Genomic DNA, 16,343 nt, shown 5'->3' on the forward strand with positions numbered 1-16,343 from the left:
TTTGTTTCTTCCCTTTTGATTTATAAGATTTGCCCATTACCTTGTCTCTTTCAGTGACTTAAATCCGTTCCCTTTCTTAACATTTGTCAAAATTTCCCTTAAAATCAAATGTACGTGTTATTGGGCTGTAGGTCTTGACATACTAGATTCAGGTCTTCAGGATACTAATGGTAGGATTCATCTGGCATACAGAAATTGCACGTGGGAGTGGGTTATCAGGTTCCCATGAAGTAGTCGCCTTCATTGCAGATCGAGCAGTCAGGACGAAAAGAACAATATTCTGGACTCTGTAATCTCACCATGGTTTTTGGTTTGCTCGTCTCCCTGATGCAGCAGATAGTGTCCAATGGATGGACTGTCAGCAATCAAACTGTCTGCAGTGTGAGATACAGAGGAAGCATTTTCTGACGACGGAAGCTAGTGTTTGTTGTCAAATGCTTTCCAGGACCCTACTTCACCGAGGAAAAAAACCCCTGCAAAACTGTTCAATTTTCTAATTCTGTCTAGGAAAAAAAATAACAATTGAGAAGCCTTGAGATTGAAAGAACACATCTGGAGGCAAAAGAAGTGTATATTATTCTAGAGCTTTATTCCTTCTTGCTCTAACTTGAGTGCATTTTGCAATAGAGTATTTAAAGCCATAAGGTCCAATTCAAGATGTCTTCTGGCAATATGTATTGGTTTTTTTCCCCAAGAGCGTGATGCCAACGTCCCTGAAATTCACAGTGGAAGTACTTGTTCAAGAAGGAAAAAAAAAAAAAAAAGCTTAAAATAATAATAGGGTAAATGCTGCCATGTGACCTTTTTACCTGCGCATCCATCTTCCTGCGCTTCCCTGGGGGACGCTGCAGAGGGTTTTGCAGGCGGTTTCCCCTTAGGAAGGGCCGTCCTCCGAGCAGTGCGGGGGGAAGAAGGGGGTGTCCCCCGCACCCCCCGGCCATCCCCTTCTTTCAGTTTCCAAGCGCAGGCCGCCGCGGGGCGGGCACGGCCGCCGCTGCGCGCCCGCGCAGGCCTCCTGCCCCGCCCGGCGCGGCGCAGCGCAGCAGCCGCCGGGCATGGCGCCGCTGGTGCTGTACCACTGGACGCAGTCCTTCTCCTCGCAGAAGGTGAGGGGGGCGGCGGCCTGCGGGCCGCGGATTGCCCCCGCCCGGGGTGCCGGCGGGTCCGGGGCGGGGCGGGGCGGTCCGGTGCCGGCCGCCCCTGCCTGCCCGCGGCGGGGGCTGGGCCCGGGGGAGGGCGGCGCGAGGGGGGGCCTGGAGCCGCGGCAGGGCCGGGGGCCGGGGGCCGGGGGCCGGGGGCCGGCTCCGCAGAGCGGGGAGGGCTGTGCGGGGAGTGCTTCTCCTGAGGTAACCGCGGTGATGCCCCTGCAGGTGCGCTTGGCAATAGCCGAAAAAGCCCTGAAGTGCGAAGAGCACGATGTAAACCTGCCGCTGAGCGAGCACAACGAACCCTGGTTCATGCGCTTAAATTCCTCAGGAGAAGTACCCGTCCTGATCCATGGGGAAAACATCATCTGCGAGGCAACGCAGATTATCGATTACCTCGAAGCAACGTTTGTAGATGGTAATCCCACAGGCGTTTCGGTGTGAAATCCTTCCCCGCAGCCTGCAGCAGTGTTGGGGTCAGCTCTGCGTGGCTACGTGGTGGTTTGCTGAGGACCAGAAAACGTTTATAGTCTCACAAGTAAATGGGCTCTCCTAATAGTTGGTGGTATGGGGTAAAAACACGTTCCTTTAAAATGAACCAAAGGTCTTCCAGCACTTTACAAGTAGCTGCAAGTAAAAACGTGCCCCGCTGCCCTCCTTACCCCTTCGGGAAGGATGGAGAAGTCAGTAATGGCAGCACTGTGCTGTGCTAACCCTGCGGTGAGACTGCCACGAAAAACAGTGCGTTCAACAGGGAGCTGCAGAACTGCGGTTGTTGGGCAGGTCCTGCTTCTCTGCAAAAAAAACCCAACACCCCAAAAAAACAACCAAAAGATGCCTAATTCCAGAATAATCTTGGGCAGAAAAGGGAAGTAGAATGAGTAAATTATTTTTGCAGCCAAAATGGAGTGAAGAGGTAAAAAAGTAGGAAGAAAGAACCCGGAAATTATCACATGCAGGCTTTTGAAATTCTTCATGTCTCTAGTGCCAGAAAACAGACTGCCTCAATTTTTGAAGGAAGTGCAGAGCTGTGTGTTTTTAGGTGTGAAGAGGCAGCATTTTGTGTTTCAGGGGTTTAGCGCTGCGATTTCTAAGGCACGAAGAAAACTTCATCATTGGGTGAACATAATACATATTTAATGCTAGTGTTTTCATCAAATGAGAAGGCGGGGCCCAGGTAGATCAAGGGCAGGGTAAAACTTCGTGGTGTGCAGGAATACTTCTAATCATGCTTTGAGTAGGATTCCTGTACTGTAATTTTTACAGCATTGCAGCTGTAGTAATGTTTCAGCCGTAACAACTTACTAGAACCTCAGTTGTGCCCTGCTGTGAGAGGGCTAAAGCGTTGTGTGCCATGGTCGTCCATTCCTAGAACTACAAAATAGATGTTGAATCTGTTTTTCTGATTTGAAGGCCTCTTAAATACATGTTTATGTGGGTTGCTGCATAGGAATTGGAATTATTCAAACATTTTAAAATTAAGTACGTGTATATATGTTTCTCTGAGCTGTGATAACACTGTTGAGTGAGGGTGGGGAGCAAGTGAAGCTTTCTTAACTGGCTGTGTCGTCTGTGCCGATTGGACATAACTGAAGTTACTTTGGAAATACTACTTTTGGTCAAGTCCATGGTTCTTCTTTTCTTAACTTTATTTTTAACTTTTGTATTGCAGAGGAAGTACCAAGATTAATGCCGGAAGAAGGGAGCATGTATTATCCAAGGGTGCAACACTATAGAGAGCTTTTAGACTCCTTGCCTATGGATGCTTACACACATGGCTGCATCCTGCATCCCGAGTTAACAGTGGACTCCATGATTCCAGCCTATGCTACCAGCAGAATTCGTAGTATGTACTGTTATAGCTCTGAATGCCTATCAGTTAATAGGATGTTGCATTACATTCATCTTGTGTCTTCAGTGCACCTTAAGCAGAATATATTGAGTGCAGATTTTCAATTTTAGTTGCAGTCCTTGAAAATTTGTGCATATACTTTTTATTGATTTTGTAGTCTGTTATGATTTGAAAATGGGAAAGCAGAAGTGGCATTTTTGAGGTGTCTGTGGAATTAATTTTCCTAATGATTGAAAATGTGCTTCTTGTGCATAACAGAAAATGGCAGCTGTGACAGCTCTGAGTATTTTATTTTCCGATCTTGCTCTTTATGCCTGTAAAGCAATTTCTAGAGAACAGCTCTATTACTGCTCACATCAAACCACTACACTGAAGGAAACCCATTTTTTTGGGACTGTAAATTTGTAATAAGTTGACCTATTAAATTAAAGCAATTGCTTTCCTCTCAAGGTGGTGCAAATGCAGATTAGCCTCAATGAAACAGAGTCCTTTTATTGAATATATTATAAAAGAATCATCAGGCCCTTTTTGTCTGAGGAATGTGGTAGTGTCAACTTGGTGCTGGGGGTAGGGAGGAAAAAAAAAAAGGTGTGAAGTAAATAGCTTGAGTTCATCTGACCAAGGGAAATTGTTAAAGTACAATGTAAACCAAAATCCTGGGTTCAAATAACACAACAATATAGAATCAGGATAAAGGATGAACTGGTGGTCTTGTAGAATCAATGGTAAAATGTCTTTTGACTTTCTTGGGATTGGTATTTTACCTGATGGACTTTTATAACATACCATTTTCCCATGAAAAAACATTTTAAGGGCAGAGGAAATAACTAGATTATGTTGCCCAGTCCTCTTTATAACAGAGAACCTCCTGAAATGAACTCCTGTTTCAAATCCAGTAGTTTGCAGAAATACTTGGTTTAAACAACATTCAGTGATATTAAGACAAATCCTTGGCAAATAATCTTTCAGTTCTTAGAGCTCCCCCCCCCCCCCCCCCCCCCCGCCCCCGGGTTTGGATGCTGGAACTGGACAGCAGATTCTGTTCACTTTGGTATCAGATAGGGAGATAAATATTTAATTCTTTATTCTTGGGGTTTTTTTACTGTATGTATGTTCAAGGACTCCAGCGTTACTTTCAGCCACAGAACTGCACTGGGCATCCTTGTTCAGCTGGTTATGGATCATGACCTCAGTCTAGCTTTTCAGAACTGCTTGCAACCTTACAGCCCTCTTGCCAAGAAAAGTGGCCTGTATCTTTTCTGGACTATATCTTTTGCTTCGATTAATGTTTTACATTGGACTGTGTTGAAACATCAATTGGTTGCTTAGGCCCAATTTATCAACCAGTCCAGACCACTGGGTATCAGTGCCATGTTTTTTTTTTTTTTATTTATGCCCCTTCTAGTCTTTGTACCATGGCAAACTTTAATTAATGCTTTTATATTTCCTTCTAAGTATTACAAAAGAACAAAATAGTTCTAGAACAAGGATCAAATCCCAAGAACACAGCTGAATGATGATTCCCTGTTTACAGTTATGTTCTGAGATCTCTTGATTTTTTTTGTCAATGATGTCAGTGGTTTATATCGTGGCAATGTTTTTTGTTTATTTTAAAATGCTCCATAGAGCAAAGTTAAATGCTGTAGAGACTTTGAAATGTAATACAACTATACTATTACCAAATTTATAATATCATAAAAGATGATACTGTGTTAGTTTGAGAAGTTCTATTTTCAACAAACTGTGTTATCCTCCTCCTTAAAATTTTTGGCAAGTCAGTTCTCTTGTTAGCCACGACATTACATTGTCAGAAGTGAAGTCAGGCAGTTAGTTTTCCTTGTAGTTGCATGAATTATCCTTTATAAAACATCAGCACAGAATTGGTTTTCTTTCTGTTTGCTGGAAACTTCTTGAGCATTGCAAAGTATTTAGAAGTCAGTGTTGCTGCTCCAATGATCAGTGGTTATTTAAAAATAAATTCTTTATGAAAAGTATCTGGAGAGATTTACAGTGGGTAATTTCAGTAAGAGGAATTAGCATTCTTTTTTTTTACTGAAGTAACATGAATTATTCTCTTATATCAGTGTACCGTCTGTGTTTGGTTTTTTTTCCCCAAATTTGGATCATGATAACTTTATTGAACAATTGTACTTTACTCATAGGCATTATTTATAGTTTTTCTGTTTTCACATGGTAATAGTCAGTGCTTTTATTATGGTTCACTTTACAACATTGTCTTGTGTTCTGCTGGCTGCATGTATTTTTCCCCTCTAGCTTCTAGTTGGTATTAATTGTCAGTTTACACACACATATTCATATTGGTAGAGCTAAAATTACTACTTGTCTAAACTGGGAAGTTTTCTTACCTTTTTATACTTAAAGCATAGCCTGCTTTCTTGATTTGAGGCATTTTTTTTAATAGCTCGTGGATGTTCCTAAACAATTCCTTTGCTTGTTCAAACTTCTCCCAGATGGTTTAGTTTTCAGCTTTGAAAAGCTGATCTTTTTCAAAGTGCTAGATATAATAAGCCACCAGCCAGTCATGTATTATGTTTATGCGTACCAAATCCAATTAAGTAATTAATTGCATATATAAGATTTTAGTTGTGTGATTACATCCTTCAAGTTCTTCATATACTATGTTGAAAGATGGCTTTCACAGTCATGTCAGGTTGAAACAAAGAATATATAAAACAATGAGCTCATTGTTCTCTAGCAAGAATTTTTTATCAGTTTAATTTATAAGACTTAATTGGAACTAATCTTAATTATCAAGTACAAGTGAGAGGTGATTCATGCCCTGTAATTATTCTTTTGTTCTTAGTTTATTACTAGAAAATTTATTTTTAGAAAATAACTTATTATTCACTATCTTTCGGTATTCTAGGTCTGTAAGTATGGCATTTTAAAGCAAAGCCCCATTTTAAGGAGAGAAAAGGCTTTACACATATCGTAGAAATCAGTAAAATTATCTTAAATTTTTCACATCATTCCTTCTTTAAGTCATGTAATGAATGTTTTTCTAGAACATCCATATACTACGTAGTGAACATTTCCAAAAGACGTGACAGATTTTGGTGTCACATTTTAGCTAACTGAAAACACGTTGGTTCCATATTCAGTGGTATATAGGCTTTTGCTTTGGAATTACGCACGTGACCCACAGTCACCTACAGAAAATCTCAGTATTGGGCCTATCTGCGCTTTAACAGCATGAAAAGTGTGTTAGGAACCCAGGAACTGAGGTACAAAAACATCAGAGACCTAAGGTATTTGTAGTAGCATTTCATGGATTTAGCACCGGTTTTGGCAGCAAAATGGTTTTATCTGAATAAAAGAAAAATATTAACAAGAATTCCTCATTCTTGCCTGGCAGATCACCACTTAGTTCATTGCAAACTGATAGGCAGGTGTGGTGAGGTCAATTTATGCAGCAGTTAAGTTTTCCAAAATGTGATGGTTTTGAATCCCAACTTGGCAGTGATGCTTTATTGAAGTACCACTTCCCATTTCTTCGGTGTGATATTTGTACACAAGCTGTTGATCAGTTCCTGTGGATTGCATTATGGGTATGTTTGGATATCTGATGTCATTCCTTTGGTTTTTTGCATCAGGCCAAATAAGTAACACAGAATCAGAGTTGAAGAAACTTGCAGAAGAAAATCCAGACCTTCAAGATGCCTATATAGCAAAACAGAAGCGCCTTAAAGTAAGAAAACTCTTTGTATTCCCCCCCTTTATTATGAGCTTGTTAGTGCGAGATTTTTTCTGTCACGGTATAAACATTTGTTTCACCTGTCATTACCAGTAATGTTATGCAGTGGTTTAACCCTACAAGGCATGAAGCAGTCTGTCCCCCAGATCAGCTACACACTTCTAGTGTGTGCTGAAGTATCCAATTGGTCCCACTGACTTCAAAGGTAAGTACACATCAGTGCTGGTGTTGGGCAGTTGAGCACCCTGCAGGGTGAGGCAAACCTCAGTATCTAGAATCTCTGATGTTTTTCTTCTGTTACCTGAATTGTTACCAGTATCTAAATGGTATCCAGCTGACTATGTGGAGAAAATAATCACATTATATGAATAAGCACTGTAGTATCTAAGTAAAGGTTTCTCTGATAAAAGTATAAACTCTCTACAATGATTAAAACACTAACCTGTATATATATTTAGTCTAAACTGCTGGATCATGATAATATAAAATACCTAAAGAAAATACTGGATGAACTGGAAAAAGTTTTGGATCAGGTCGAGACTGAATTGCAGCGGCGAAATGAGGAAACACCAGGTAAGGAATTATTCTTGCTAAATCCTGTTGATGCTTATGTTTGGGGAGACTGAGTAAACTTGTTGACAGCACCATTATAGAACTGGTTTTAATGTATCTGATTTGGTATTTTTAGTATATACTGATCTAACATCACAGAAGGGATCAATACTGTTTTAAATACTAGTTTAGTTTACTGCTGCTGTCAGTGAGTTCTCACTGTCTTATGAGAGTGCTTGATCACATTTCCAGGATAGTGAGTATAATTAGCTGCACAGTTTTGTAGTATTTTATCAACAAAATAAGAAAAACCTTAACTACAGAATGTTATTCTTGATGTAGTTGTAGGCCTCAGTTCACTATAATGATCACAACCTTAATGTTTAATACAGGTTTATTACAATCTTATATAAGTACTGTGCTGATATTGTGATATATGCAGAATTAGCAATCTGGGTAAGTGTTCTAATCATTAAGCAACCCCGCCCCCCACCCTCTTGGAAAGCAGTGGTGTTTATCTGTGATCCACCCAAATGAAAGTCAAATTTTGTTTAAATGGGATTAGTCTTCTGCTTATTCAGAGTCTGGTCCCACTCCCAATGGTGCTAATAGGTATCCTTCCTCTGACTTCACTGGGAGCTACATGAAGCATCAGTGAATATCAACTGCATCTGCTCAAATCAATAACTCTTTGCATTTGGCTCTATAAATAGCTGTTGTAATAATTATCAGTTACTACCAAAACAGTAGATTTGAACCCGCAGTTGAAAATCTAGGTTAAATTTTCTACTGACTCAACAGCGAAAGTCACAGAAAATGTTGTAACTTACAAAGGATGGTAGGATTTTGTTCAGCAAACTAAGTCTGTCACCATTTCCAGCAGCCCCTTTGCTTTTTCTGCTAAATAGCCTTTCCAAGGAGTCAACCGATACGATATTGATGAGCTTATGAAAACTGCCGGGATCACAGGATTTAGTAAAACATATGGCTATTACCTAGCTGTTGGAATTTTGTCTGAGGTATTCATATTTTTGAGGTTTGTGAACAGTGCTTCTCTAGGTCCTGGTAGACCTCTCAGCTTCTGCTTCTCTTGCTACTGCTCAAATCCCTCATTCAGTTACTGTTGCTGCCACTGCATGCATCTTTCTTCACACACGTTAGCTTCTTCGGTCTTCCTTTCCATCATCTTTCTTACTTAATGCACTGGATGAATCCCCAGGTATCCTTTCAGCAACATAGGATACACTCATTCTCTGCAGAGGCCTTTCGTCCAGACCTGCATAACCAGTTGAAATGGACTGGTACCAGCGGTGTGCCAAACTGTTGCTTTCCTCTGGTGGCAAATGAGTTGAAAGGGACATTGCAAAATTTCTCTGTTTCCACAGAGGTGCTGCTGAATGTTCATGCCAGCCTTTTTGCATGCCTGTTGTGTGGGAAGAACTGCAAAAGGTTGCAAATAAGGAAGGAATGGCACAGTCCTGTTTGAGATCTAGGCTAGAGCAGAGTACTCATGCTGGCAGCTGTGCTAACTACCAAATTTCATATCCTGGGTGTCAGAAGCTCTGGGTGTAGTCAATACAGGTCAGCCCTTTCAGGTGGTGGTTCAGATCACTGAAGTTAGAGGTGTGATTCTGCCTGGCAGTGCCTGCTTTGAGCCATCCCAGGAAGATTCACCTCTTTCCTTTGACTGGAGAGGGAGCCTCAGGTCTCCGTCTGTGCTCCTGACTAATGGTGGGCAGTGTGAATATCCATCGCTTCTCAAACTTCTCAGTGTAAAAAACCCATGGTTTGGGGCTTAGGAGGCACAGAGGAAGGATGGGTAGACAAACAGTATTTACACTGAGCTGGTGTGTTTGGTGCAGGTCAGTCATGTGATCAGTTTCTTTTTGGCTTGAAAGTCTCCAGCAAATAAGCAGTTCTTGAGTGAATGCCGTAGACCTGAGTGACACAGGCAAGACGATAAATTCTTCAGGCAAGTGGTAGCTTTTCAGTAAAAGCTAAACTGCCTTCCTCCTTTCCATTCCTGGTTAATTTAATCTAGATTTGAGAAATGTAGTTGAGGAAGGTGTCTACTGTGGGTTTTAATTTATGAACCTGAAATGTGGCTCTTTTTTCCTTAACAAATGTAGGCCAGGCTGCTGAGCCTAAGACTTTACAATATTGTGTGAAGAATGGACAGAGATTAGTAAAATGTTCATTGATTAAAGCCATATCTTAGCTGAAGTGTTGGTGGTGTTTATTAGACAGCATTTTGAAATAGCAGTAAACCAAATGTTAGCCCATGGAGGCTTCTACGTGTGCTTGTATTCCATTAGCTCCTAATTGTTTATGTTTTATCTCTGCTTAGAAGATGAAAATCCGCCTTGGCTCTGTGGTGATTTCTTCAGTCTGGCAGATGTATCACTTGCTGTCACATTACATCGTCTGAAGTTTCTGGGATTAGCAAGAAGAAACTGGGGAAACGGAAAGCGGCCCAACTTGGAGGCCTATTATGAGCGTGTCCTGAAGAGAAAAGCATTTTACAAAGTTTTAGGACACGTCAACAATATATTAATCTCGGCTGTTCTGCCAACAGCGTTCCGTGTTGCCAAGAAAAGGGCTCCCAGGGTTCTTGGCACCACCCTGCTGGTCAGCATGCTGGCAGGAATGGGTTATCTTGCTTTCATGTGTCTTCGGAAGAGGTTTGCCAACATGATGTTGTCGATTAGAACCAGGCAAAATTATTTTTAGACCTGTCTGTCCCTGGTGGTGAGTGGAGGGCATCTCTACCCTCCAGGAAAATATCCCCAATAAAATATAAACGTAAAATAAAGGTTATGTCTGTGAATTAGAACATTGTCACACAGTAATCGTCTCCTGCTGTTGTATAATTGGATTGGCAATGCCGAGATATTTGTGGAAAGTATATGTTGGGGGGACAGCAAAGGAAAGAAGAGACTTGCTTTTCAGACAAGGACCTGTAAGGGCTGTGACAGTGCTTTGTTAAAGTGGTTATTGTCTCCTTTACCCAGTAGCTGACCTAATTATAATGCTTTTATTTAATAGATATGCAGCAATGTGACAGCTTTTCACTGTGGGTGAAATACATTACTGTGCAGAAACCAGCATTGTTGAAATACTGAAAATAGCACTTACTTTAAGTGCTCGGAGTAGGATTTAAGTGGAACATAGGCTCTGCGCCTGTTGTGTATGGGAGTGAGTGTCTCTACTGATTAATGTCTATCGATTTGCAGTTGGACCTACAGGAACGTGTTAAAAAGTAGTCTTGTGGAGCCACTTTAGTCACTGTATGTTCATGCAGCAGTACAGGAAGGGACCTGAAGCACATATGAACATCAATGGCTTGTGGGCCCCATGAGTGAAATTCTCCATAGGCATCAGCGGTCAACAGATGCTAGACTTCTGCTGAAATACAAATGGGAGTGAAAAACCTGACATTTTTGTTATGAAAGCCTTTTGGGTAGCCTTTGGCCCAGCCAGGTACCCAGCTCAGCCGCAAGCCCTGGCTGAGTCAAACCGAACTATCTCAGTGCAAATTTCCTGCTTTCATTGGGGTGGCTTGATACAGTTGTCTCCATATTAGTGTCCCATGTACCCTTTCTTGTTTCCACTCTGAGCACTGGCTATTTTTTGCGCACTACTTGGCTATGTTAGCAATTGCATGTGCCTCTATGTTTGCCCACAACGTGCCATAGCCACTAGAAAAAGTATGCACAATAATGCATTTTGTAAAAATAATTTAAAATAGTTCACTCTCAGTCTGGTCAGGTAGCCTAGATTGAAAGTGAAACTGTAATTTAGCAATCTGTTTACTTATGGAGAGGTGTCATATTGGTGGTAAGTGAAAAATGTAGGTCAGTTTGGAGACAGATGATTTGTACTGCAGATTTTTTGCAAAGCTGCACTCTTGTAGCATGTAGGAAAGGTGTAGAAAAACACTTTGATTACTTTCCACTACTCAGCAGATGCTGAGAGTTTTGTTAGGTTTGAACTGAGCTTCTGTTTCAATGAGAAATGCACACTTACCTGAAAGTAGACTTTGAATCATTTTGCAGCAAGAAAGCAATTGGGAAGGGCTGAAAATTCTCATGACAGTTCAGTAAGATTTTTGTATTCTTGATGAATGTCTGAAAGCCTCAGAGTTTTGTTTATAAGTTGTAGATAACCGCAACAAGCAAAACATAGCTTTAAATGTTTGTCTATCAACAACCAGTGCTAACAAGCCGAAGTACATTTTAGATTCAGTGCTGGTGGCTGTGGTCTCTCTGCACAATTGCTTTTGAGCATCAAGAAGATCCTCTCTCAAGTTTGCTGGAGAGAACTAAGGCAGTTTCTGTCTGGGCAGTCTCACCATCTAGCAGATACCAAAATGGATAAAATTGTTGAATACTCCTGCTTATAATTTAATATTGTGCTAGTTGTCTAGCAAAAGAAGACCGAAATCTCAGTGCTCCTTTTCAGTAATAAGAAACATCTTACCTAGGAAACTGCTTTTTTTTTTACATTTGTCAAAAAGACAGTTTTATATAATTCTATTTTATGATCCAGTTGTTCTCAAGAACTTGTTGATTTAAATGTGCTCTATTTAGAAAAGCTTTATTATCTCTAGAGTACGTTTAAGCCAACAATACTATTAATGTGCTGGCAGCTTTAACTGAGTTTGTTGTTTGTATATTGCAGTTGATCTGGATTTACTTGTAACCAACAAATTCCACTAAGTTAACAAACACAGAGTAAGGCCTGTAACTTAATGCTTCCCTGGCATGTATTTCTGTCAGGCCATCTGTAAAATATAATCTGATCAAGTCAGGGTAAAATTCAGTAGATATGACTTAGCTTTCTGTAGAATTAATTTACATTTTACTTTTTCCTTCCTCTTTTTTTTTTTTTAATGTGTTAGTCCTGGAGAAGAACACTTGCATTTCCAGAGGTGTGCCAGTTTAGTTCACACCGGCAACAGTGTACAGGTTAATAACTGACGAAGCAGTTTTCCTTCCCCCCAAACCTCAGTGATCTCTGCGCTTCAGCTAGCGCTCCTTGCCTGCCTGGAGCTGCAGGTACTGTTGGGAAGGACTGCAGTGACCACCAGATGTCAGTGGTCCTCCAGGGCTACACTTGGGCATGCCTCTGAGACGTGCAGGAAAACAGTAGTGTTCACAAACAAAATGTTTGTGATCTCAGCATAAGATGGATGCGACCATCCTCATCAGACTAGCAGTCTCTCAAGAGCTCTTGAAACGACTGCTTTGGTCTATTACAGGTTGGTTCTCTGATACCTATCATGTGCTTGTGTGTAGTTTCTACACTGGATAAATAAGAGGGCAAAGTTGAAATACTATTTGACATTAAAATGAATGTTACTGAACAGCAGTTAAACTTGTCATCTGCAGGAATGAACGTGGATGAAACTTTTATTGTGGAAAAGTTTGGATCCCTGGTTTAATTTGCGTCTTAGTTCAACTTCAATAGCCTACTTATTTTCACTGCCCTGAAGTACTCTGTGCAACATTGATTTCTGTACAGGTGGCAGCAAAAGGCTTATCCATGATTAAATTCCTCAAAATAGGATAAGATTTAGAAGCACATATGTTGTATTTGGCTCTTTGTGCAGGATAGCTTTTGCGTGGTGCTTGTAAAGTTTCTTTTCAGCCTGGCTTATTTTCTTTGCCCTGGTAGCTCTGTATACTATTTCAATTGGATACACAAGCAATCTTCTGGTTTTCATTTACAATTTGCTCTCATATCATGCATCAGATATATGTCATATCTTTCTATGTGGGACCTGCACAATAAACATCGATTCTAAGACCACTTTTTAGACTGGTTTATGTCTTCTGTGTCAGTAAAACAAAGCACATTTGAAGATCACACAGTATTGCTGTAAGGAGTCTGATGCGGTTCAAGGAGAGAAGCCTCTGATACTTCAGCAGATTGTCTTGCATGTGTCTGGAAACAACAGTTACAATGATAGTTTTCTTTGGTTGCCTGAGCTGTATATGCATGAGACTCGACAGAAGTAATTTGATAATGTAAAAAACCCATTTAAAGGAGGACAAGCAGGTTTTGTGTTTTCAATTAAACCATACCATAAAACCCCCCACTTCCCTTCTCAGTGTGACCCTGATTCTTGGCTTACATTGTTGAGCTGCAGAAGCTGGGGCTCCTTTCTGTAAGGTGCATGACAAGCACATAAGCTGTGTCCACACTGACATTGTCCTTAATGAGACCAAACAGTGGGCCCCAACCAGTGTTAGTCTGGCCATAAGCTTTTTTTTTTGTCTTGCACTGTAGCAGTCTGCATTGGGTCTTCTTTCTTGTTAAGCGCAGGAATAGACAATAATACTTGAGGCTTGCATGCATTTCCTCTTGATATTTTGAAAGTCAGCAGAGCTGCTAGGATCAGGTAGACAGCTGATAGCGCTTGAGTTTCAGGAGATTATGACACCTATGGCCTGTGGTCCAACTTTGAGGTGGCCTTGATCTTAACATTAATCAGAAGTATACAGAACCCTCGCTGTGAAGCGCTTATGTCTAAACAGACAAGAGGAACAAGAGTGAATGGGAAGGTAAGTATGGCAAGTAAAAATAGCTTGTCCAGATTCACATAGCCATACGCCCACTTTTGCATATCGCATTTTCAAAGGCATTTTTTACTTAAGTCTTAATTTTATGAGAGCAAGGAGCTACTAAGGTTTAGAGAGCAGATTGGCATGCCCTAATTTGTGAGGATTAGAGAGAGCAGTAGACAGAAAGCAGGTGAAAAGTAGTGGATCTAGCTAACTGGAGCACACTCTGCTCTGCAATAAGGCATATGATAGATTATTTATTACTGAGGCCTCCTTATTAATTTTATCTCTCTGTTGAACTGATGCTCAACAAAGAGGTGTAAGGTTATACTTAGGCAATTTATAAGATGTGCTGAGGAAGTCAAAGGCATATAGAAAAATCCCAAACAAAATATGTTTTTTTTCCCCCCTTCCTTTCTTTAAGAGGAAATTTTTAGTTTTGGTGCAGTACCAAGTAAAAAAGTCAGGCACTCAAAATTCAGGAAATTCCAGAAGCCAGAGTTCTTACAATACTGTTAACTCACTCATATAGTACTTCAGTAGCATTTTTATTTCTGTTTTTCTTTCTAAGTTACAATCATGGTGCTTTATTTGATGTGAAGTTAATGTTGCACCTTAAAATAGGTAAGCTGTGGATAAGCTTAGTGCTGGGGGAAGAATGTGCTGGAATTTGGAGAGTTTTAAGTCCTAGCTATTTCCATCTTAGCTTTACATCAGCATTAATTTTTACTACAGTTTAAAATACTCATTAAAAGTGTATTGTGTAAACTAATACATAACAGCATAAATCAATATTAATGTCCTTTATATATATATTTTATATAATATCCCTATTTATCCCTTCCATATTTCTTCTGCTAAAAATGGCTAATAGACAATTATGTATATTACTATATTATTTATATTTATAAAAACCAGCTCTAAACCTAAAAGGTGAAAATTTGGTTGATTTATTTCAAGTTAACACAATGAGAATCATCCTTTATGGTCCAAACTCAGTACTTTATTATGTACAATTTTTGAGATCCTTTGTAGGACTGAAGACATTGTCCAAATCCCGCTGTGGAAGCAGGTATAGTCCCCACCAGCAGCCTGGAAGGGCATAAAGGAGAGGTTCTTCTCATGCCTGGCTATGGCTAAAGAACTGAAGAGAAACAGCTTCTCTATAGGAAATAGCTTTTCAGGCAGAACTGGGGAGCACGCGGAAAGGGAGCCTGTCAGACTTCTAGTGCCGCTGGAGTATTTTTGTGCAGTGATGTGTTCCCCTTCACAGTTTCTACATGAAACATCATTGGCTGCTGTCTGTCCTTATTTACTGTGATAGTGTTATAGTAGCATTTGATAACATCGGTAACATCATAAATGTAGGGACTTGAGATTATACATTAAAGTATTTGGTACTTCTTAGCTGATCCAAATCAGAAGCTGAATGCTACTGCCTTTAGACTGGACAAAGCCCTTTACCTGTTGAGAAACAATTGCCATCCTGAAAATTGCTCTTTTAGGGCTTGTTTCAGAAAAGTTAGCTAACTTCAGGTGTTTAAGCAGGAGGTGCCTGTGTTTCCCTATGCAGCAGAAAATAGAGCATTCATGGGGCCAGACCAGGTGTGAGGAGACCACTGGTTCTGTCACCTGCTGGCTGCGACATCCCCCTTACAGAAAGTTAAATCCTTCTCCCCCACTTTGTATTGAAGTTGGTAAAACTCAGTAGAGAGAAAAACTCCCCTCTTGTAGATACATGCTTTATACAGTAGGCTGCAGAGTTGGGCTCCCTCTTCTGCCTACTTTATCAGCACAAAACGTGTCCATCTTTGCTGAAGTCAGAGGCACTCCCTTGACAAAACATAGTTTGAACACATGGAGGGCTGAGACTGCCAGTCACTCAGCAACTTTATGGAGAGCAGGGCCTGTCACACAGCCTCCTCTGGCAGCTATGTTTAAAAGCCAGCAGTTAGGAAATTCTGACCTCTTGGAAAGAATTTTAGGTGCATAACACAGGTTTGGTGAAGGGCAGGGAATTCCAGGCTCTGGAGCCCAAGTGAACCAGAGAAGACAGTGTCTAGCAGCAGAGAAGCTCCATCACCGTTTCTTCTGGTCCAGCTCTGGGTGACTCTCCTGTGGGTGGAGAGAGGCTTTTGGATTGCCACTTCATGGGACATGTTAATTCTATCTATCTACTTCGACTATTTAACTTAAATCAGTGGAGTGAAGCACTATGAAGGAGTATCTGTCTTTGTTGAGTGCACAGCGAAGCCAGCTTCCTAATACAGATGTTTAAGTTGGACCGCTGTTCAGGAAGGTGCTGTGAAAGGATATGCTTTGAACTGTGTAACTCTCCCCAGATGCCTTGTCACAAGCCTAGACCCCAAACTAGAGGTCTGGATTGCACCCCAGAGCCGGAGGCAGTAAAAGTAGAGGGACGTTTTGCTTAGGTTTTCAGATCTTTTAATAGAAACAGCCCCAGAGACAAAGATCTCACAGGAAGTTTGTACTAGATGAGCCCAGATGCTCTT

At 40.9% G+C, this 16,343-nt stretch overlaps 1 protein-coding gene across 2 annotated transcripts; it reads left to right on the forward strand.

Moving 5' to 3' along the window:
• The first annotated feature begins 842 nt into the window (after positions 1–842).
• GDAP1 (ganglioside induced differentiation associated protein 1) lies at positions 843–13,075 on the forward strand. Of its 2 annotated transcripts, XR_008235368.1 has the most exons (7): positions 843–1,106; positions 1,371–1,563; positions 2,818–2,991; positions 6,612–6,706; positions 7,171–7,285; positions 9,612–10,513; positions 10,547–13,075. XR_008235368.1 is itself a non-coding variant. In XM_052788400.1 (6 exons), exons 1-6 carry the CDS (start codon positions 1,056–1,058, stop codon positions 9,992–9,994), a joined length of 1,011 nt encoding a protein of 336 aa, XP_052644360.1. In that variant the 5' UTR covers positions 843–1,055; the 3' UTR covers positions 9,995–13,075. The 2 variants fall into 2 exon arrangements, 1 of the variants encoding a protein (XP_052644360.1); XM_052788400.1 differs by having other exon boundaries at positions 9,612–13,075.
• Positions 13,076–16,343: the final 3,268 nt, after the last annotated feature.

The sequence above is a fragment of the Harpia harpyja genome, chromosome 5 (genome assembly GCF_026419915.1).
Source record: "Harpia harpyja isolate bHarHar1 chromosome 5, bHarHar1 primary haplotype, whole genome shotgun sequence".
NCBI classification, from domain to species: domain Eukaryota; kingdom Metazoa; phylum Chordata; class Aves; order Accipitriformes; family Accipitridae; genus Harpia; species Harpia harpyja.